General features: G+C 48.4%; 1 protein-coding gene across 4 annotated transcripts in view; it reads left to right on the top strand.

Moving 5' to 3' along the window:
- The window catches only part of NAA35 (N-alpha-acetyltransferase 35, NatC auxiliary subunit), a 478,604-nt gene that overhangs the window by 370,757 nt on the left and 83,534 nt on the right, over positions 1–24,313 (top strand). For all 4 annotated transcript variants that reach the window (XM_085633095.1, XM_085633094.1, XM_085633092.1 and 1 more), the window contains exons 20-21: positions 37–177; positions 19,028–19,150. In XM_085633095.1, coding sequence (XP_085489221.1) covers positions 37–177; positions 19,028–19,150 — 264 coding nt within the window. The remainder of the gene's footprint in view (positions 1–36; positions 178–19,027; positions 19,151–24,313) is intronic.

Genomic DNA, 24,313 nt, shown 5'->3' with positions numbered 1-24,313 from the left:
AGTTTGAGTGGTTGTTTTTGTTTGTTTTCTTTTTAGACTATGATTGCTTTTGATATGGATGGCAAAGTAAGAAAACCCAAGTTTGAGCTAGACAGCGAACAAGTACGGTATGAACACCGCTTTGCCCCTTTCAACAGTGTCATTACACCACCACCAGTGCACTACCTGCAGTTTAAGGTAAGCTTGAGTCCTTCAGTAAAAGCTGTTCACATATTTCTTTGTGCTCTCAGCTAACAGACATTGCCCATATAATATGTATAATTTGAATGAGTGGTTTTCAAAGCTTGGCATGTCCAATTGTGAGTAGTACATACCTACTGTAACATACAGTAATTGTCACTGCTATTAATGTATAATTCCTGTTTTCTACTAGACAAAAGCAGTGCTGTAGAAAATTAAATCATGGCCTATATCCTGTTTGCTGTGAACCAACCTTTACCTGCACTCAGTCAGTGGATGCTTAAATCTCACAAACATAGCCAATCTCACACCAATGCAGCGTTGTAGAATAGGGGTGTAGACCCTATCCCGAATGTACATGATGCTCCAAAGAGAGCGGTATGTTCCTCCATATGATTTGGGAATGTCTTGCCATTGAACCGTTTTAGGGCCAGGTGAAGAGGATTTTGGCTACCACACCAGCTAGATCAGTGTAGATCAATTCTAAGTTGGCCATACTGACTAGCTTGAGGAGGAAGACTGTCCATGGTACAGCCATTGTAAGGGTGGGTTGTGTAGTAGCTAAAAGAAATATAGCATACGAATGGAGCTCAAGAGAGGCCCAAAGCTACAGGAATGATGAGTGGGAGATGAATTGCTGCACCCTTATGGAGCGAGAGGTATACCATGCCAGGGTGTGCCCAAAAAGCAACAGAAGATATTAAGATCATGGCAGAATTACAGATACCAAACCTATAGCTTCATACGATGTGGCCTAACAGCTACAGTGGTCAACTTTGACGCTGGGGAACTGGGTTTGAGTCTCGGCAGTGACGCACAACATCCTGTGATTCTAGGCAAATCAATTCATCTCCCTGTGCCTACCAAAAATGTATGTATACATCTGTAACATAACTGGCACTCATGTAAAGCACTCTGATACCCTGGGGTCAAATTTGTGCAGTATAAAACTCTTTTATCAAAAAAAGGAGTGATACCAGGGGTTGATGGCACTGTATTATCTGTTGATTTGTCTGTTCTATATATTGTGTGTCTATATTTGTATAAATTTTTAGTATCGCCCACAGGGGTTCACTCCCAACACTACAGTCACCCAGGTCCGCTGGGGATCTTCTGAAGTACCATCTTTTTTACCTGCTAAAACAAGGTTTCCCTTTTTGTGTATATACCGCATGTGCGGTGAATGTGGTCTAAACGCACTGCAAATTAACTTGCTTTATAACATTTGCAAAAGTTTGATTTAAAAAAAAAAAAGCATCCGATCACAGAAGACAGGAGGTTGATAAAGAACATATGCTAGGATTCATTAAGCAAAAAATTGTTTAAAAAAACGTTTTGCATCACTTGAATAGGAGAAATGAAATGAAAAGCACATTGTAAAGCGCGTGGCTACCAGAAGGCCTCCCAGCGCTGGGCAAAACTCATGATCAGATGGAACAGCAAAATTCAAGGGAACAGGAGGGTTTTGAGTTGTTTTCGGAAGGCAAGATGACCGGTCTCTTTCCGGAGGTGAAGGGGCAGAGCGTTCCAAAGCCTGCCTTGCATTAAGGGAAAAGAGACCACCCCCATTTCTGGCTCGTTTGATTCTAGGGATGTTGACTAGGTGAAGTTCATCCGAGCGAAGTTCTCTCCTTGCTTTATAAGGCTGAATTACAGCCTAGAGAAGAGGAGGACCAGTCCCCTGCAAGGATCTGTGAACTATACAGAGAGCTTTAAACATAACTCGTTCTTTCACTGGGAGCCAGTGTAGTAGGCGGAGGGCTGGTTTTGCGGACAGGAATTTGGGAGTTCCCGTCCGCAATCTGGCTGCGCAGTTCTGGGCCATCTGCAGTTTATTGATCACAGAGCTAGGGGCTCCCAGATAAAGCCCATTGCCATAGTCCAACCTAGACAATAGGAGAGATTGCGCCATGGTCTTCTTGGCTTCAAGGGGGAGCAGGGGAAGTACTTTCCTGGCCGAAACAGGTTGCTATTGTCTTTCTAGCTTGCGTTTTGAAAGTCAAATTACGGTCTTACCAGATGCCCAGGCTCTTCATTTCTGACTTGGGTGTGGGTGCCGGGCCCATACATGCTGGCCAGAGGGTTCTAAGTGTTGTGTTATCAAAGTTGCCCAAGGTCATGATCTCGGTCTTTTCACCATTTAATTTCAGATGGGATGAACCCATCCATTTTACAACTTCCGTGAGGCATGCTTTCAGAGTCGTAGAGTAATGTGTGGGTTGATTTAATGCTACGACCAGTTGGGTGTCGTCGGCGTAGGTGACCATATGGATCCCAAAAGGAGCCACAATCGAGGCTAGGGGGGCCATATATGCGTTGAAGAGCGTAGGGCTCATAGATGAGCCCTACACAGGAGAGGCCAAGGTTTGGAACACACGCCTTCTCCAAAAAACCTGAAATGATTGTCCTTTCAGGAAGGAACAAAGCCAACTTAGAGCAGTACCGGCTACTCCCAGGTTGATGAGATGGTGAATCAGGACTTGGTGATTCACTGTGTCGAATGCTGCGCTCAGGTCCAAAAGTATGATGGCCGCTGAGCCTCCAGCATCCAAAATTTTCCTGCTTTCCTCCACCACCGCTAGCAATGCAGTTTCCGTGCTCTGCCGAGGGCAGAAGCCAGTTTGGGATGGGTGTACTAGATTAAAAGTTTTGAGAAAATTTGAAAGAATGTGATTAGCATATTTTTCCGGGATTTTTGAAATCCCAGGCAGAAGAGAAATAGGGCGATAGTTGCCAAGGTCTGCGGGGTCCAGATGGGGCTTCTTGAGTAGGGTTCTGACCATCGCTCCTTTCCAGAGGGGAGGGACTGTTCCTGTGCTAAGTGAGGGGTTGATAACCTGGGTGATCGTAGGGCCAATAGTGGGTGCTGCCTTTAATAGGATGCTCATAGGAGCTGGGTCTCTAGGTGATCCACTTTTGACTGTCGACATTAAAGTCAGGAGCGTTTCCATGGGGAGCGGAGGAAAGAGCTCCAGACGATGTGTAGTGGAGGGGGATCGAGAGGAAAGTTCATACATAAAGGGTCGATATAGGGGAGTGTTTTGATGATGATCTGAATTTTTGTGTCAAAAAATTCTGCCTGCTTTTTGCAGAGGGTACCCTGAGGATTTGCGGGAGCCGGAGGAACTGGGCTTTTGAGGAGCCTTTTTATGAAATAAAAAGGTCTCTCTGGGAGAATTGGAGGCTAGCCGGATTTTTTCCTCATAGGATGCCTGAGCTTTCTTCATCTCAGCACTATATTTACAAATAGCCTTTCTGTAGGTGATCTTACTATCGGGTGCAAAGTCTTTCCTCCACCGTCTTTCTAATATTTTACAACTTTGTTTCAAAGTGCGTAGTTCGGCGGAGTACCAAGGCGATCTTTGTGGGCCGTTCTTTTTTTATGATCCGGGCTTTAGGGAGGACCTGGTCCAATGAGTCCTCTATCCAGCTGCAGAAGTTATTGTACATTGCAGCTGGGCAGGGGACCGATTGAGGTCTATTATTTTTGCAATTCTTGGATCCATTTTTCCTGGGGGACTTGGACCAGGGTCGGATGAGGGTCCGTATGGGATGGGAGAGGGGTGTAGAGATTTGAGGATGCCAGGCTAAGGGCACCAGTTGGTGGTCAGACTAGGGATAGGATCGCTTCCCTGGAGATTCTCCATGTTTGAAAACACAGGGTCAAGACAATGTCCCTGCTCATGTGTAGGTAGAAGAACTTTTTGCACCAGCTGGAGTGCCGCAAGGTCATTAGCTAATTCAGCTGCTGCTGTAGCTCCTGGATCATTGAAATGTAAATTCAAATCACGAGGAGCGTAAAATTAGCGGATGTGCTAGCTAGTTTGATGGCTGTTGCTAACAGGGAGTTACAAAAGGAGCCAACCGCACCCGGGGGGGGAGGGTAGATCAGAATGCCTGAGAGCGAGAGGAGAGGAGAATTCCAAAAGGAAATGTACATTCTCGCCAAGTAGGCGGCAGGTGAGGTGGTCCTTATAGATGATCGCTATTCCTCCACCTTTGCTTGTGGATCTATCTACCCTTTGAATTACATACCCATGGGGCAGAGTTTGCACTCTATCAGGTTCGGAGCAAGCGTTGAGCCAGGTTTCAGTTAAAAATAGAGCCTTTGGGGAGAGATCTTGAAGTAGGATAGAAATAATGTCAACATCCTTCGTAACTTGATTGTCCTTATGGTTGGTCATCATTTTCTGTGAATAATGCAGCCATTTGGAGGCTTGATCACAGTATACACCTGATCACAAAGGCTGATGGGCTTGTGCTGGTATTTCCACAAGTCAACATGGGTACCTTGTTGCTAAAAAAAATAAAAATGCTACTACAAGTGCTGCCGTTGCCCAGTGAAGATCAAGCAATACCACATTCAACTTAATAATTCTTTCATCCTTGAACTTTCAGAGAGGTTGGTGATTTAGGGGTGGAATAAAGTGTTACAAGGTATCCTTGAGCCATTCTGTGGTGCAAAGAGAGCCCTCAAACATTTAAATGTAACTGTCTCCACTAGTTCTCTGTCTTGGGACTCTCTCTGATATCATAAAAATTTAAATAACTGTGCACGTTTGGTATGCCTCAAACACAGACAAAAAAAACCTTTTTTGGTTTTAAAAAATAGTTTCAGTTAGCCAAATTAATACATTATACATTTGTCTGAGAACACCCTACTGTACTACCCCTTTTCAAAACCGCAGAACTAGGGAAAATTCAGCCTATTTAAGAATTCCGGAGCTAGGCATCCTTCCCATCATGCAGTGCGGGGTCTGTGAAGCAAGTTGTTTTTCTGACTCAACAGTGAAGGATCTCTAAAATACTTGCATTGGGGGCGTGGCCAAGATGGCGGGGTGAGCGGACGCTTCCTCCCGCAGCTCCTCCGGCCCGACTAAGCTCGAGCCCTTTTCTTACGCTTTTCTCCCCCCGCTGATGCTCAGCGTGTGAGAGGAGTGCGGCGGAGCACCTGGCGCGCACGTTGATGTCGCTTTGGCCCTGATCGCCTCGGGGAAAGTACCCCAAAAGTCCGATCAAAGTTCGAGGAGCGACGGAGAGCCTGGGTGGCGGAGCGAATCGGAGTGCTGTCCGGGCGCCTCGGCTGGGCCTGGTGCTGAAAGCTGACGATCTGGAGGAAGTCTGACCCGTCGCTCGACGGAGGATAAAGGAGCTTTGCGGGCTGGGACCCGGCGGCGCGGAGGACTTTGGACGTGTGCTTTGGCGCTCAGACTTGTGTCGGCGACGCCCCGCACTGTGTGGGCCCCGGTCCCTTGGCCGAAGTACGGCGGACTCACTGTTGGGGTCGGACCATCTAGGCCCTTGTGTGTGACAGAGTGAAACCGGCTGTGGAACTTCTCAGATTGCTGTGTTTCTAGGGGGCCCCGGTGGTGTCGCCGGGCCTGGCCGTTCTGCCCTGCCCCGCCCTGCCGCCATTTTGTCCCCGAGGGATCGGTGTTGTTGGCCTCCACCGGAGCCCTTGCTGGCGGATGTATGTGCCCGCCACCGCTGCCGGGCTAACTCTCTGAGGGACGTGCTGATGAGGAGCCCCCTACTATAGCTTTCAATTGCTGTCTCGGATGGGCGCCCGCGGCTGGCGGTGCCCGGACTGAACCACCATCTTGTCGCCTGTGACGCAGCGACTCTGCTTGCAGGGGGATCCCCACGTCGAGCGCTTGCCAGCGGCTGGGCATTCCTGAGGCGGCTGGACCTGTGCCACTCATCGACTGCAGCGTTTGCGATGACTGGAAGAGGCGGTTCGAGGAAGGGGGACCGCACCCTGCCGGACATGCTTGGCAGGGCCCAGCAACTGCGGGACAGAACACAGCCCTCGCCGGGGTCTTCCCGGGCCTCGGCGGATGTGACTGGGGGGGAGCCACCGGTCACGAGGTCCTTTATGGAAGAACTGTTTAGCTCCCTCAAAGAGGACTTCCAGACGCTGAAGCGGGAAGTGGCCAGCGAGGTCCGGGAAGTGCGTAGGGAAGTGGAGGGCCTTGGCGAGCGAGTTGAGACGGTGGAGACGGCGGCCCAACGTCGGGACGAGGAGATAGTCCATCTTCAACAGGACGTTCTCCGCCTCCGGGAGCAGTGTGTTGAGCTCCAGGCCCACTCTGAGGACCTTGAGAACAGGTCACGGAGGAACAATATCCGAGTGCGTGGTGTGCCGTCCACGGACGAAGGGACCGACTTGGTGGGCTATCTGCAAGACCTGTTCCGGGAGATCCTGGGGGAAGCTGCGGACTTCCCTATTCGCATTGATAGGGCACACAGGGTTGGCCGGCAGCGCCAGTCATCGGCACCCCCATCGGACATTTTGGCTTTCCTGCCCGACTTCCCGCTGAAGGAACGCATCATGACTGAGGCCCGCAGGAAACAGCCCCTGACTTTCCGGGAGCGGCCTGTAACGCTTTATCAGGACCTATCCGCCATCACGCTGCAGAAACGCAGGTCCTTCAGGATTGCCACTGACTTTCTGCGCGAACACGAGACGCCGTACTCTTGGGGACATCCCTTCCGCCTGATCTTCCGGTGGAATGGGGTGCTGCATCAGCTACGCTCCTTGCAGGACATTTGTGGGGTCCTGGGGCTTACGGCGACGGAGGAGGAAGGGGCTACACCGTCGTGGAGGCGCTCAGAGAGACGGAGCCGGCGGAGGTCGACGAGGAGACAATCGGCGGCCAGCGCAGGGCGTCCTGATTCCCCTACTATCAGGGCGGACATGGCCGACGCTTTGAGGGCGGCGGCCAGGGACTCGGCCGGCTCCACCGGCGTGGCCATGACGGCCTAACACTCACTCCGGGGGGAGATGCTCTCAGCTTCTTTAATGCTGGGTATGGGGCGGGGGGGTCGGGAGGGAGCGGATGGAGGTGAGTGGCTGAACGTCCACTTTGCTTTTTTCTACGGACTTGCCCGTTTTGGGGCTTGACTGGGACAATGGGGGGTTTAAGTTTGCATTTGGCTAGTTGCCATGGTTGTGTTTTGGGTGGGTGTAGGGGTTGTTCTGGGGTTGGGGAAGTCCCGTCCGATGTCGTCCGTGCCCACGCTTGGTCTGTTTTGGCTTGTCCCGCGCAACTGCCCCGCGCGCCCCACCCGCTGATCCCTTGCCCATTGCACAGCGTTCCTGATCCCCGGTCGGAATATCGGCCCTAAAGGTAGTGACCCTTAATGTTAAGGGTCTGAATAACCCTGTGAAGCGCAGAGCGATCTTATCTTTGCTGGAGGGGACGCAGGCGGACATTTGCCTCTTGCAGGAGACCCACTTATTGTCCCGGGATTGCCATAGGCTGCGCTCTGCTAAGTTCCCCACCCAGTTCTTCTCCTCGGCAGTGAACAAGACTGCGGGGGTAGCCATTCTTCTAGCGAGCTCCTTTAGGGGGGAGGTTTTGTATAAGTATGCTGAACAGAAGGGGAGGCTTCTTGCGTATCGCATGCGCTTAGGAGGCATAGCGTTCACGGTCGGCTCCGTTTATAGCCCAAATGACCACCAAGAGCGTTTCTTGGACTCCGTGTTGGTGGACGTCACTGCTTCTCCCGACCGCCATGTCATCTTGGGGGGAGACCTTAACATTGTCTTCGATTCTGTGATGGACAGGTCGGCGCAGCGCTCCCCGCAGACGGGGGAACTGTCCCCGGCTGTGAAGGCCCGGATTGCGGAAATGGACTTACACGACCTTTGGCGCTCCATGCACCCCACTGATAGGGACTACTCTTACTTTTCACACGCACACCGAACCTACTCACGGCTGGACTATCTTCTGGTGAGTGGACCGATGCGCGCCGCCGCCACAGCGGCGGACATTGGGGTCCTGACCCTGTCTGACCATGCACCAGTCGCCGGCGTTTTCAAATGGCCGGCGGCCTCTCCCTCTAGGGGGGTGTGGCGCCTTCGAGATACCCTTTTACACAAAATGTCTGTAGTGAAACGCATTGGGGAGGTCATACAGGATTACTTAACTCACAATAGCAACACCGACACTTCACAAGCGACACAGTGGGCGGCATTGAAGGCAGTCCTCCGGGGGGAATTTATTTCCATCTCCTCAGCCGAAAATAGGGAGCGGCAACGGAAAAGGGACGAGCTGACCGTTCAGGTCCGGGAGCTTGAGCAGGTCCACCGCCGTACGGGGGCTCCAAGGGTGTGGAGGCAGTTGAAGGCTGCGAGGAAACTCCTGTCGGCACTGGATCTTGATAGGGCGGAGTATGCCGCCTTGCGCTTGAAGCATGCCTTCTACACTGGGGGGGACAAATGTGGTAAGCTCCTGGCACACCGGCTCCGGGTCACGCGGCAGTGTAGCGTCGTGAAGGAACTGGTGGGTACGGACGGGGTGGTCGTTTCTGGGGACGCAGAGGTAGCGGAATCCTTCCGCAGCTTCTACGAGGCGCTGTATGCTGAGGAGCCCTCCTCGCCGCGGGACGCCGAAGACTATTTGGAGTCAGTGGCCCTTCCGGTGCTGGATCCTGCTCAGGCGGACCATCTGGAGCGGGATATCCATGTTGAGGAAGTGATTTCCGCTATAGCGCGGCTGAAGCATGGTAAGGCCCCGGGCCCAGACGGGTACACGTCTCTGTTTTATAAGGCCTTTTGCACGGCTGTGGCCCCTGTCCTTGCTTGGCTATTTAATTCCTTCTCCGAACCGGGAGCCATCCCACCGGATCTCCTGAGTGCGACGGTCTCGGTAATCCCGAAAACTGGGAAAGACCGGGCCTTCTGCGGTTCGTATCGACCCATTTCGCTTTTAAATGTCGACCTCAAGTTGTATACGGGGATTCTAGCGTCCAGGCTGGGCCCGCACCTCCCCGGACTGGTGGAGGCGGACCAGGCTGGCTTTGTACCCGGCAGACAGACGGTTGACAATACCAAGCGGGTGACTCATGTTCTGGAGAAGGCCTCGCGGATCCCGGGGGAGCGGATGCTGCTGTCCGTTGATGCGGAGAAGGCCTTCGACAGAGTTCATTGGCTGTATCTCGAGCTGGTTCTCAGGAAACTGGGAATCGGTGATAAGTTCCGCACCATGGTATTCAACTGTTATAAGCATCCTTCAGCGTCGGTGCGGGTCAATGGGTGTAGCTCCGGTGGATTTGCTATCGAACGCGGCACGAGGCAGGGCTGCCCCCTCTCGCCGCTTCTGTTTGCCCTCTACATGGAGCCGTTTGCTCAGAGGATTCGCAACAACCCGGATGCTATTGGGGTCCAGATGGGCCAGTATGTCCACACGGTTAGCCTCTATGCGGACGATGTCCTGTTGACCTTGGACGACCCTAGGAGGTCGCTGCCTGCTTGCATCCAGGAACTGGACACCTTTGCACGTGTGGCCGGCTTCAAAATGAATATGAGCAAGTCGGTGGCGTTAGATGTGTCCCTGGTTGCGGATACCAGGAGGGACCTTCAGCGACTCTTCCCCATGCAGTGGTCCTCGTCCACGGTGCCATACCTGGGGATTCTGCTGGCGCCCACATTACCGGAGATGGTTGCGGCCAATTATACCTCCCTCAGCAGGAAGATCAAGGAGGAGCTTGGCCGCTGGAGCAAGGGCCTACTGTCCGGGCTGGGGCGAATCGCGGCGGTTAAGATGACGGTGTTGCCCCAGATACTGTATCTTTTTCGGGCCCTACCTCTCCAGCCCCCGGTGGGCTGGATACGACAAACGCAGGCTGACATCTCCCGCTTTGTCTGGCAGGGCCGCAAGCCGCGGATGAAGAGGGTCCTCTCCACGCTTGCTCCGGAGGCAGGGGGTCTCGGTATCCCGGACCTCCGTAAGTACTTTCAGGCGGCGCAGCTGCGATATCTGGTGGAGTGGAGCAGGTGGGTGTCCGACAAACACTGGCTTTTTCAAGACCAGGCAGTGGCGGGCCGCACCTTACAAGAGGTTCCATTCTTGCGCCGCGCGCATCGCCCCCCTAACCTTTACGCCTCTTTTGTTACGCGGGTCCCCCTGAGGGTGTGGGATGCAGTCTGCGAGGTTCGGGGCCTTACCACCTTCCCTTCGCCGTTCACACCCATAGTGGGTAACCCGGACTTCTCCCCAGGGATGGAGCCGGGAGCTTTTTCCCATTGGGTGCATGCGGGCTGCAGGGTGCTCTTCCAGATCTATGGACCGGAGGGCGTGATTCCTTTTCAGCAACTTCGGCGGGAATTCGGCCTGACGGAGCTGGACAGATTGCGCTACATGCAGGTTCGGCATTGGGCCCTCCAGCCCCAGGTGCGTGACACCGCTGCTCGTCAAATTACACCGTATGAGAGGTGGTTGGTTACCCGGACCTCCGATGCTAAGCTAATTACCGATTTGTACAAGTACCAACAACCCCCGCCGTTTCACTATTATAACCCAGGGAGGGAGCGCTGGCACAGAGAATTAGGTAGGACACTCAGCCACAAGGAATGGGACAAAATTGCGTATCGGGCGCGGCACTCTGCATATCATACGGGCCTTACGGAGACCTTTACTAAGGTGTCCACTTATTGGTACTACACCCCGGAGAGACTGTATGAAATGCATAGACACACTGACAAGGGGTGCTGGCGGGGCTGCGGGCAGGAGGGTACCCTCTCACACATTCTTTGGGATTGCCCCGTGCTGACCGCTTACTGGAAGGAAGTTTTGGACGAGGTGGATAAGCACTTTGAGATAGAGCTGCCGCGCTTTCCGGCGTATGTCTTGCTGGGCCTCCCCAATGACCTAATGTACCCACTGAAGTCCCGCAGGGGTAGGCAGATCGCGATTGCGCTGGGGTCTGCGGTCCAGAACATCCTTATCCACTGGCGCACCACCACTGTTCCCTCCATTACGGGTTGGTTGCATAGGCTCTGGCATGTGCTGGGAATGGAGAAGTTGTCGCTTACGGTGGCGGGGGAGATAGACCAATTTGAAGAGCTGTGGCAACCCTTCCTAGCGCTGCTGTCCATCGAATTCCGGGAGCTCACCTGCCCGAGGTATCTTAGGCTTCTTAGGCTGACGCCACCGGTGATCCCGGCGGACTAGACTAAATGTGAGACGGGATCCTCGGGGGGGGGGGGGGGGTGTGCGGGCTTTTTGGGGCGGATAAACCTAGTGCGGAGCCATTGGACGGGGGAGTTGGGGTATTGTTTCTTTCCTTTACTGGGGGGATGGGGGATGGGGGGGTTGGATTGTGCTTTGTTGAGTTGCTAATGGCTTTCATTGCTCAGATTTGGGGTGTTGGATATGCACGCGGGGATTCAACAGATTGCATTTTTTGCCTTTCATTTACTGTGCTTTTCCTCTGGACCACCGAACTACCCTTCGCCAACCCTCCTGAGTTGCACCTTTTTCTTTTACTGTATTGTATGTAACCCTAACCTCCTATCCCCCTCCCCCATGTTTTGTTTTGTCTCAATAAAAATGCTTTAAACCTAAAATACTTGCATTTCTCAGGCTCTTTTTTGACGAAGATGTGTGTTTATGTGGGGTATGTTTAGGTTTACTCAACATCATTTGACCTTTTCTTTACTTTCCTGCATTTTTTTAAGGGATTTGTTTTTTCACCCTCTACATTTTTCCGAGGCACTACCCCTCACACCCTTCTGCAGAGCGTCAGGCCAACGCTTTCCATGTAGAGTTGAGAAGTCCTGGAAGGACAAACACGATTGTTGTTGTTTGAATCTTTTTATTGATTTGATGTATTCGGGATACACCGTATCCAGTGAAGGAAGCTGCAACTTCAATCACAGTTACAGCAGACATGCAGCATATTAATGGTATCACAAATCTTGTGAATACAATATCCAGCAATTACAGAGGATATTGCAATGAACCGACCAAACCAGCATCTGTTCGCATGTGTTTGACAAACTTAACCATTCTGGTTTTAAAGAATAAGAATGTGATGATCCACAGTGATCCAAAGAGGGTCCAATCATAAACACTTCTGAAACGGAGGAGAAAAGATTCAGTTATATAAAAATAGAATAACAGTAACTATAGGAAATCACACCCCTTAGCCCTACGCCCCCTCTCACACCCAACACCCTCAGGCAGAGGACATTTGAATACACTGATGATTTTTTAAGAGGAACTAAACCTAAAGAAACTGTAGCAGGGAGATCGTCGGGTCGATGCAGTGAGCAGCCAGTTAATGTGTGGTGTGATCAACTGCCACGTCATCTCTGCTATCCGATGGACCCCTGTCACTCTAGTCACCCTCCTGTGTGAGAGTCTGGAGATCTGATAGTATGGTGGCCCAGTTGGAGGCTACAGGGTATTTGCACAACCCCAGCGCATCTTCTCTGTGTAACCCTACACTCTCCCCCTGTGCCCACTTAAGGAGGGACTGTATCCATGCCTCAAGTGAGGGGGGCTCAGGCGTTTTCTACCTACCGGTGATGAGTCCTTTGGCCATCAGGAAGCCCAGATTGACAAATCAGGAGGTGATCCTTTTCTTTTTTGTTTCTGTGATAAAGACCCAGGATGCATGTTTTCCATTTGTAGAATATGGGGTGTTCCATACAAGCCGCTAGCCTGGCCGTAACTCCCTGCCAGTAAAGTTGAAGAGAGGTACAAGACCATAACATGTGTAGCAGTTCTGTGTCTAACAGAGCACAACCGGGCATGCAGCATCCACACGGTGGAAATGGCAATTAATTTTGGCAGGGTTGAGGTAGGCTCTTTATACAATATACAGTTGTGTAAGGCGGAATATAACATTATGTGGTACACATGTGGGACTCCCCAGGATAGCAGCCCATTCCTTGTCTGAGCAGGGACGGATGAGGTCGACCTCCCAGTGGGTGCGCAGAGCCTCATGTGAAGATGTGTGGGTTTGCAGTGATTCTGCCAGCCAATACACTAGATGTCTTCCCGATCCCATTACTTGAAGGTACTGCAATACTAAGTGGGTTTGAGGTTCTTGAATCAGTTCACCCCATTTGCGGGACAATGTCGCCAGCATTGAGATATTTAAAAGGAACTGTCCTGGTGGCAGACCAGAGTCTTCCATCAATGTCTCAAAGGAAATAAGGGTGCCATCTTGATAAAGATCACCCAGGGTGTGTAAGCCAGCTGCAAGCTAGGAAATTAGCTCTGCTGCTGAAGTGAGGGCGATGTTTCCGGGTGTGCTTAATGGGGCCAGAGCTGGCACATAGGAGGTCACTGAGCATGTAAGGTAAAGGCTCCTCCGATAGCAGCAATGCGCCACTCCCAGTAACAGAGATTCAGTTTTCTGTATTAAAGTGCATGAATGAAACAAGTGCAGGATTCGGGACAGTGTCCAGGCAGGTAGTGTTGTGGCTGTATCAGACAGCTGCAGGCCACACTCCCATTTATCCACCCATTGGAGCTGGGAAGCAAGGTAATACTGCCCCAAATTCGGCACCACCCAGGACTTCCTAGTCAAGGGGCAAGTAGGGTTTCGCCAGTTCTACCCTGAAACACCCCATATTCCAGATGAATTCTCTAAATCTTTTTTAAAAGTTGTCGGAGGCAGGTTGGAAAAATAGTATAAAAGGCGAGGGAGGACCACCATTTTCAGTAGGGCACCTGGCCTGCCACCGACAATGGCAGGGTCTGCCAAAAAGCCGTCTGGGATCGAATGGATGTGGCTGCACGCTTGAGTCAAGCAGATCTACTAGAGAGTGGTATATGCAAACGGCCGAATATCTGAACATCCTGGGCTGCCAGGGAATTGGTGTTCCAGTAAATATGGGTCCGGTAAGTTTGGTGTGAAGGGGAATAGGCATGATAGGCCAGACAGAGCAGCAAAGTGATGCAGGGATGTTACGTGTGTCTGAGGTACAGTAACAGATCATCTGCGTAAAGGGATATGGTGTGTAGACCATCTCCTGGAGGACCAGTCCTCGCCTTGACTCCGGACTACTACAGCCAGTGGCTCTATCGCCAGAGAATAGACTAATGGAGAAAGTGGGCAACCTTGACGGATGCCCCTTATATATGGCTATTGGTCTCTAAGAAGAAGGAGCCAGTCTTGACCCTAATCAGCAGATGGGTTTAAAGCAGTTGAACGAAATGTAGAAAACGGGCCCGATGCCGTAGCGTCTTAGTGCTTCGACTAAAAAGGGCCATTCTAAAGAATCAAAGGCCTTTTCAAGGTCCAACACAATGCATCCTGGCCGAGGCCAATTTAGTGATGACTATTGTATAAGACGGAAAAAGCGTCTTGGGATTCAGGAAGGTATTTCACACGGGTGCAAACCCGTTCTGGTCCGAGTGAACTGGGTTTGGGACCAAGGGTGCTAAACGATCCACGGGGATTTTGGCCAGGACCTTGTAATCTGTATTAGCAAGGCCAAAGTTCGGTATGTTCCCAACTCCTTGGGGTCCCTATCTGGCTTGGGGAGAGAGACCAACAATGCCTCTTGCTGGGAGGCAGATAAGGTAGATGCCGAAAGGGCCTCCTCATATAAGACTTGCAGCCAGGGAGCAATTAACGGAGGTTAGGCTTTGTGATCAGGTGTGATGCACGGTGGTGAGATTGCAGAAAAGAAGTGATCAAATTTACTAGAGTCAGTAGTAGTGACAGGCTGATATAATGATGTGTAATGTCGTGTGGGCTTCTCATGTATTTCGCATTGGCTATAAAGTAGTGCTCCGATGGCAGAGCGCAACGTCATGATAGGGAAACGTGATTGGTCCTGGCGAATAAGCCATGCCAGCAAGCAGGCACAGCAGTCAGCGGTGGCATGTGTGCGAGCTGAATGGGCTGCTTAATTAAGACAGCGTAATCTCTCTAGCAGAGACATGTGCTTGCGGCGCATGGTCGCTAATTGATGTGTCTCAATATGCAGCTCGAGTTTCGTTGCAGAGAAGTGCATGTTTTTTACAAGCAAGATCACCCTCAAGGCTCTTATGCATATTCCATTCTGTGCCCAGGCAGTGGCCTCGTATAGTTCCCTTGAATGCTTCCCACGCAAGAAGCCCTGTGGATTCGGTTTGGTCATTCTGCTTGAAGTAAGGGAGGGTCTTCTAGGGTCCCAGGCTGCAGCCTCCAAGTAGGGATGGGCGGAGTATCTATATACCACGTGAGTTGCAAGTACTGCGGATTATGGTCTTAGTGGGTATGACCTAAATAATCAGTGTGTAGAACAGAATTGTAACGGATTAGGTGACTAAGTTTTCGGTCAAGCTCGACGTGCAATTGATGTTGGACAGAGAAGGACTATACACTTTAATTTGGTTGCACAGGCACCAGACTTCGGGCAATTGCCAGTGTCAGAGCCAGTCGTGCAGTGCTTGTGCAAGAGACCGTTGACACACTGGGAAGTGGAGGGAATGAGTGGTCAAGGTCTGGGTCAAGAAGACTTTCATAGTCTCCTATGAGCCAATGAATCCTGTTACAACAGGACAATGAGACAGACAGTTTATTAAGGAAAAGAGTTTGCTCCTAATTTGGTACATAAACCGAACCAAGAAGTATCAGTCAGCCATATAAGAAACCTAAAAAACATATCTTCTCACTGTATCAATATCAATCTCACCTGCTGCAAAGGGTGTCCCTAGCTTGACTCATATTAATGCCCCTCTAGCATAGTACACCTTTTAAGTTCAGATACTGTGTTAGATATAGAGTTTTAGGTATGTGAGAGTGGTTTGGCATTTTTTTTCATTGTTAAGATGTGTTTTGTCTTGTGTGGTAGCATGTCTTCAGGATTCTTTCTTTTTGTTATGTTTTCAAGAGGGAAGTTTATTGTATTATAAGGTTATATCTGTGTTGAGGGGGTAATAAAACATGCCCATAGATTTTAGAGAATTGGTTCCTTTCGAATTGTATTATTTTGGATGTCAGTTCGTTCACCGTCTGATCTTGTAGGAAGTATACATCTTTTGTTTCAACGTGCTTAGGTATCCTCATTCCCCACCAACATCTAAAGAATTGAAAACCACTCTTTCTTCCAGAATGCCAGCAGGGCCTGGCTTTTCAGAATCTATATGTTCTTACTCAATACTTTCTTTATGGTCCAGTTTAGTGATTCTGGGTTACTACTAAGACACCACACTGGTGAATGTTTCCATGTGCAAATAAGTATACCAATCTCAGCTTAGTAGTATTTAAGGGTACCTTTTCATAAACAGAATTGAGTGGTGAAGCATAACAAGCATTTGCAATGCAATAGGTCTCGCATCTGCTAGAGTTTAAGATATTGGCATTGTAAATAATTCCTTTTATTTATCTGTTTTGATAATTAACACATAAATAAAAGGCATTGTAATGTACAATGCCAATAGCTCAAGCTCTTGTAAATGAGAGACCTATTTCCACCTCACACTGGGAACCCATTTACTTTTGAGAATTACATTTCTATGCATTGCAATTTTTTAAAACCTTAAACACACACTGTAAAAAATAAATACTCTCCCCCTCACGACACCCCCCCCCACACACACACACACACACACACCCACACACACACACACACACACACACCAACCAACCACCACCACCACCTTCGTATCTCCGTTGTCCTTATTCATTCAGTCTATCAAGCTGTTAAGGAAACCAGATAATTTGCAGAATTTGGATTTAGGAAACCTCAGACCTAATCTTAACTTTACAATGTGCTCCACGTTGTGTGATCCTGGGCTCATGGCTTGCTTTTCTTCCACCACAGTTTTCTTATCTGCCAAAATTCGGAGCCAGTAAACGGGGCTAAATGATGGACTGGGGCATTGTATATTAATAAATAAAACCTGGGCTGGCTTGATTCAGCCGCTGCCGAAATCTATGTGCTACTTTCAATTCAAATGCTTGTTTCCTACTAGGCGCTACTCAACCTTACACCCTACCTCACAAACATGCAGTCTGCACTACATAAAAACTAAGCAAAGTGTTTTAATGAAGAAACTGCTAGAAAATACACACACAAAGGCATCCTCTCTTTGTGACATGTAAAAGCAGCCCACGCTATAACTTAGGCAAAATTCATGTGTGTTAGGGGTGATCACAGCCCAGACCCACTTAATACAAACCCATTTCACAACCCCCTGAAGTGGGAACCTATCCCAGCAGATGGCATTCTGCTCCACTCAGGCAGATAACATGGCGAAACGGGTAGGGAGAGACGTCTACAAAGAGAAAACACACCCCTTTCCTTGATAATGAAAGAATACATTTATAAAATAAGCATCAGAATGGCCAATCTTCTGTCATCCCTGAGCACTACAAGTAACAGGTGTTGGATTCACCAACCTCACTGGTACCCAGGTTACCAAACCTGGAAAGTGGGGCTGAGGTGGACCTTATTTGAGGATTTGAACACGTGACCTGCAGGTCACCACGTTCCCAGCGGCAAGTATTTTACTCGGTGAGCCATCCAGCTGGTACCCTTCATCAGAAACCAAGTAAGCAAATGAGTTACAACACATCTCAGGGATTCTTATGCTAAGAGCATTATTTCATTTCTTAATAAAGTATGACCTCTCCTATTCCTGAATTAAAGGTTTATAGCGAGTGTGCACGTTGGCAAACATCTGGTTTAGACAACCTTGGTGACAAGAACCATGGCAAAAGAGAGATCTGAGGGAACCTATTCCATGACCCCCTTATACATTCTCCCCTATCCTGTCAAGCTCTTAGATGCGAACGAAACAAAGCATTACAAATGCCCAGTTTAAAAAAAAAGAAAAAAATCGCACACAGCTTTTACACAGTCCATTAGGTAAAGCAAAGACCACCATCAAGTAAATAAAGGGATAATTGCATACTCCTTGCTCGGCACATGGCAGCACTGCCCCTTTTTTGCCTCCACAAGCACTGAAAACACACAGTTTGTTAAAAGTAACCATTACATTGCAAGACTTCTCGCTCAACCTCTTCCCCTCGCCCACCCCGGACGCTTAGAGTGCCGGAGGGAGGAAAGTCGTGGGCCTGGAATCAAAGAAGATATTTTACCTTTGTGAGTGTATATATAGTTTGAGGGATTGGAGGCACCACATCAGGAACTTGAAGTCCATTGCACTCTGAAAACAATAAGGGCAGGAAGTGAGTACAGGCTGACTCACGCGTGAGTAATCAGAAATTTGAATACATGAGCACAAGTCACCGACATGCAAGCTGCGAGGCTGTGAGTAACCAGCCCTGAAAGCCAAGATCCTTCCTAATTAAAAGAGGCGCGTAGGCATGCTTGTGCAATGTAGATTGAGAACCTGACGTGAAGCAGCCACCCAAGGCTTTTATTCAAAATGAAGCGTCCAAGCTTTGGAAGGGCGAAAGAAACTTTATTCATTGTCAAATTTATAATTAAAGTTAAAGTAACACGCATACGGTCAGACGCATTTACCGAAAGTTAAGCTTGTATGAAACCCAGGATGCAATTAAAAACAAGCGCAGGCGCTAAAGGGAAAGCGACCTCGCTGCAAATAAAAAAAAAAGTGCTTACCGATTAATGAAGGAGACAGTGTAATGCCGCTAGTCAAAGATCCAGTCCTGATGGGCGGTCACAAAAGGAGACAGGGCGGTAACAAGGAGGGATTAAGAAGCCTCATTATCAATAGGAAGCCAGCGTTTACCATGGACAATGACACCAGCCAATGAAAAATATGGGCGGGACTTCCACACCACTTCTAAAAACATACCCTAATACAGCATGCCTCACAAAGCGAGCAGCGCATGCGCTGCAACACTAGGCTCGACCTAAAAAGGACATTGCTAAGGAGCATTAGAATGTTTACTTCCCTTATGTTTTTATAGCCTATGGGTTCTGCCCTCACGACAAGGTGGCTCACTAACCCAACAGATAATGAGAGCCTATTGATTAGAAGTATGGTAGTTACTAATGGTGTTGAGTACCTGTTATGTATTACTGTAAAGTTGAATACATGTATCACTGGCTTCTATTTTCTTACATGTGGGTTTTGGTTGACTTTTTTGTATTAATATCTATGTTTTACTTTTCCTTTTGCAGGAAATGTCTGATTTAAACAAGTACAGCCCCCCTCCTCAGTCCTCAGATCTTTATATGGCATCTAGTAAGCACTTCCAGCAAGCTAAAATGATTTTGGAGAATATTCCTAGCCCAGACAATGAGGTACGGTTGACCGCATTTTGTCTCGCTCATTCTGCTTTTCATTTATAAACGTGTGTATCACATTGCTGCCATGTCATAGCATTGCCTAGAGCACCAAATGAAGCTGTTTAGCCAAACCTTTTGTTAACTATTTCCGAAGATACACAAAAATGTTGTATACGATCAAAACTGCAGGATAAGCATTAAAAAATACATTTTGATACCCAAGGAAATACTCAAATAGACCATTCTGATTATTGTTGGTCACTTCCTTAAAACCCTAGAACTTCATTACAGATATTTTTGCCATCAAAGTAAGATTATTAATTCATATTCAAAATAAATAAAATGGTCAAGGAGTAAACAGTAAATCAAAAGTGGGTATAATTGTTTGTGAATGGACAACAGGAGCTATGTGAATAAAAAATTAAAACATCAGTAAACCACATCAGCCTATTTAAGGAATCCTTAGGTTTTCACTGATCTGTTGAATGGGAAAGATAGGAGAATAAAGTATGAACATTTGTTAATGAAGGCGGTAATCAAGCAAGCAGTCTTTTTGAACACAGAATCGCCATGTCAAAGTTTCTTTATTCTGGTAATTACAGATATTTCATGATGGTTCAAGAGTGTACAGTTTAAGGGAGAAGGTTCATAGAGACTTAACTTGATTCATTCAAAAAAATAAATCCATACTTTTCTAGGTTTGTTAATGTAGAACAGTGTTCCTTTTTGGGAGGGAGTGGTTTAGCAACTTTAAATTGTTTATTGTTAAAAATATTATTGTTTAAACAATAAAGATAATATATACATTTTGTATGGTCAATTCTATCAATGTACTGTTGCCCAAAAGTAGATACTCTGTTTAAAATAACCCTTTAACATATGCATTGATTGCCTGACTAGATTGTTGCTACCAAAATATTAATTGCCAGACTATCAAGAGGCAAGTGTGTTCCTCGATTTTAATTTAACTGAATTTCCCTTATCATTTCCTAGTAGAAGGAAGGATCAAGTTGAAAATCTGGGTGTTGGAACAAAGACCCTGGGGTATCTTTAAAAACGAGCAAGTCACAATGCACCAATTACAATCCTCAGATCTTCAGTGTCTGTCAAGATCATCCAACCTATATTCAGAAATCAGCAATATTAAGTCTGATTCCTCAGACTCGTGAATAAAGTATGTATCTAGGTTCCTAAGATCTCAATCCAGTCTCCTTTCGTTCAGCAAATATCAAAAGACAAATGCCATGTCCATCATATATTTTGGTATCTGAGCCCGAATGTAATTACCCAGTGTCACGTTGACCTGACCAACTACCTGAGGTGGAGGACTGATTCCAGAAGAAGGCAGTGAACAAATTCAAATTACGAAGCTTCCTGTGATTAATGAGTGGTGTTAGTGAAGAGGCTCAATCTACAGCACTGACCTCGGTGCTTGAAGAATTCCAAAGAGAGTCCCTTACTACTTTCGGACTGGATTGTATGCTTGTACAACTTCATAGCTACACCCCTTCATTACCTCAATAACAGATTTCCATTCCATCTACATCACTCAAGAGAATGCTTGTAGTTTTACAAGAGAGTCTAATTTGACTCATTTAATTAATAACCGCTTCAGACATGTTCTTTAAACGTGTGGTGAAAACAGCTGTAAATTGAACTGAAGTGTTTGAAAGATGGCACACTAGTCTTATGGAAAGTTACTGTAATAGTAGGGCTCCCTGTTTTTCATGTTTATGGATTTATACAGAAAAATGCAGATGGAAAAAAGGTTTTCCTGTCACCATATTAAAAAAAAAAACTGAAAGAAGGAAGGGCATGTGTCAGAACTCCTTTCAAAGTGGCAGTTGAGGCCTTTTACTCTTGATGTCCCAGGCCCTGACCTACTATGGATCCTGAGCAACTGGGCCAAGTATACCCCTTCTGCACGTGACTCTCAGTGGTAGCTGTGGTTTAGCAGTGAAGGCTCCCTCTGGAGGAGCTGTAGATACAGGTCGGTGAACACAACTCATTTTTTTTTTTTTTTTTGGAAAACCTTTATTGTTCACAGCGGTATCTTTACATAGTGTACGTGCACCATCCATGGTATCAAATCAGTTATGCAATTGATGAGTGCTTGTTTAACAATATGACACAGCCGTTCAGCCGACAACCCTGGGGTCCGGCGGCGTTGTACATGGTGGCATTGTTGTAGCCCTTGGACGCGCACCTGAGCAAGTGATAGGTCTATTTTGTTGTATGCGTGTGCTTGGTGTACCTGATTCGCAATGGTGTAGCCTTGCATTTAAGTCAAGCAATTCTAGTCTGTGCTGCCGTTTTTGGGCCCATGTGTGTGCTGTGTGTTGCGCGCCCAGTCCCCGAGCGCTGTGTCTCTCAATCTGTTGGTCATCGGGGCATGCCCAGCTCTCAGCTCTACGCGCCCTTGACAAGAGGTTGCCGCAAGCTTCGGTCGCTCCCATCCCTGGCAGGGCAGACAGGTCATCGCCGCTCCACCGTCAGTAAGCAGGGCACTCAAAATAGGGCAGCGCTTCGGGGATGCTAGACAGCGCAACTGCCATGTGTTATCTGTGACAAATCAGGAATCTAGTCGGGAAACACAGCCGATAAGCAAACCGCTCCCGACGCTTATACGGCAGTAGGGGTAATAGGGGTGAAGGGTCTTAACTCAAACAGGGTCCAGTCGGTGAACACAACTCATAATTAGAATTTCAAACTGTCCAAACAATAAATCAATGTCCAATCAAATATTTGCATATATATATGAAAAAGAAGTATTTTATTTCAGCTGTACACATGCAAAGGTATATGACATTCAGATGCAACAGCATAATCCTCCTCGAGGTGGGGGCTGTAGTACATGTTAAGCAAATCCCTGCCCCACCCTCCTTTGTGTAACGTGTTCAGGGTTATTCCTCATTCAATGGTGGCTGCATTCAGAGAATGCTCACTATAAGGCCTTATTCAGAGTTCCCCTTTGACTCTTCAGGTTTTAGTCCAAAGTGTCAATGGTGCTGCAGCGCTGTTAGCAGCGAGTCTCCTGGGGCCCAACTAGCCCAGTCCACTTCTTACTCTCTTTTGTAGCCCAGGAGAGTGCAGCAGTGCCCAGAAGAGTGCGGCAATGCATTGGGTGCCTCAGCACGAGCACCCGCGAGCCTGTGTCTGCCCAGAGAAGTTGGGCTGCATTCAACCCATACAGCAGATCCTAGCAGCACAGGCTCTCTCGCCTGAGTTATGCTGCCAAAGTTCTTCTCAGTTGTCAGAGCAACTCTCAGTTCATGCAGACCCTGCACGTTTTCTTTACCCACCAGCGGGTAAAGACAACTTCCTTCAGATCTTAACTGGAGCCCAAAGAGGGTGCAATGTCATCCACAGCAACCTCTGCAGTCCTCCGTAGTCAGTCAGAGCAGTTCCCTTGCAGTGTGGGTCCTCCATCTCTCCTTCGGGCAACGACCCGAATCCCTCTGCAACATTGGTACCAGCAGCCGCTTCTGGCATACAGGGTTGCTGCGGTACTTGACAGCACGGGTGCAGACTATCAGGCTTCTGGAAGTAATAACTTTACCGGTGGCCCCTCTGGCATACTGGGTCATTGCAGGTACGGGTTCATCCAGTTCCGCACAGCGTTTAACTCACGGCTTAGTCTCTGGTGGCCCTCTCTTGGTATACGTGTGTCGCATAGCCGAGACTGCACGCAGGCAGCGGCCGATCGGTGCACAGCCTCACAACTTCTTAGGGAATCCTCTTGCAGTGTTCCCCACTGAACCTCGCTCCCTCCAGAGCTCTCCTCTTCCTCACATGTCACATCGGTCTTGGCAAGCAGTCAGATAATCTTGCTGCAGGCTCCAGGGTAGGTGACCTTGGTGTCCTGGGTAATTTCCCCTCAAGTGATAGGGAAAGAAGCAGGCCCTTTCCCTCAGTCCTGGTCACAGGCAGAAGTCTTGCAGAGTTTCCCTTTCTCACATAGCCCTTCTGGCTGCTTGGCAGATGACAAATTTTGGGGTCTGAACTTCCCCTTCTTATAGTTCATTTCCAGACTCCAAAATGTAATTTGGGGTCGAAGCCTTTAAAGCTTTATGTTAGGGTTTTGCTTCATTTTAAGTAGACACTTCTCCTTTACTCATGAAAGACTGTTTGTCACAGCAAACAAGACTCCGAACCTGATTTTTTCACAACACAATTCATGGGAGTGACCAGAGATCACAACTGGATGCCAGCCACAGTGATACATACATCGAAAGGTAAATCCCAGACATTCGGCCCTACTCTATTATTCCCTTATCAGCCCTAGCTCCTTTCCTGAGATGTGTCCAGGCCCCTTCTTTCTGATCTATCACTGAATCAAAGAGCAGTCTTTTGAACTGTGAAAGACGTCTCTTTCTTTTTCCCTCCATTGTGTGTCCCACCCAGTTAACATGAATGCAGTACTACACAAATCTGTATGGGGGAGGGGGGTCCTCTCCTCCTTTTGCCTTTACCGGGCGGGCCTGTACTTCCCAAAATGTATTCAGGGTCTTCCATGTAATGTACCATTGTAGGCACATTTACTCAGTGTGCATTCACAGCACACCTACTGTCCAGCATGAATACCTCCATGCATTGTACCATTGAAAATGCATGTGCATTCAGCTTGCACTGTTCAGCACTGAAGCTTTTCTATATTTAACCAAGGTGTGTTCTTTACGAACACTCACTGCCACCACACACACTCATCGTCACATCACTCTTCATGTATTGATCTTCACGCAAGCATACATATAACCAGCACATACTTTCATTGCTCATGCACTGCACAGCACTGCATCTCTCATAGAATGTATTCCCCGCAGGCGTACATACACTGAGTACATGCACTAACCATGCATGCACTGCACAGTACTGCTCTATTCATGTTCTATACTGTACCCTTCCCAGGTTCTTATACATCCGGTGCAGAGTCACCACTCGTGAACTGCCCAGCACTCCACATCTACCTGGTGTTGGCCAAGGGGTGAGTTAAGCACACAGCAGAGAAACTTAAAAAAAGGTGAGTTAGCCTGTAGGTCTTACACCAGTAACACAGGCTAAAAATGACTTGTTCATTACTGCTGATCACTACACGGTATGCTGCCACCTCCACACTTGTGCTGCTTAACTCCTGGTGAAGGTGGTCACATTCCACCTCTATGAGAGTAGCGCTTTGGG

This window comes from Triturus cristatus, chromosome 2_1, assembly GCF_964204655.1.
Source record: "Triturus cristatus chromosome 2_1, aTriCri1.1, whole genome shotgun sequence".
Lineage (NCBI taxonomy): Eukaryota > Metazoa > Chordata > Amphibia > Caudata > Salamandridae > Triturus > Triturus cristatus.
This window is presented reverse-complemented; position numbering and strand designations above follow the sequence as displayed.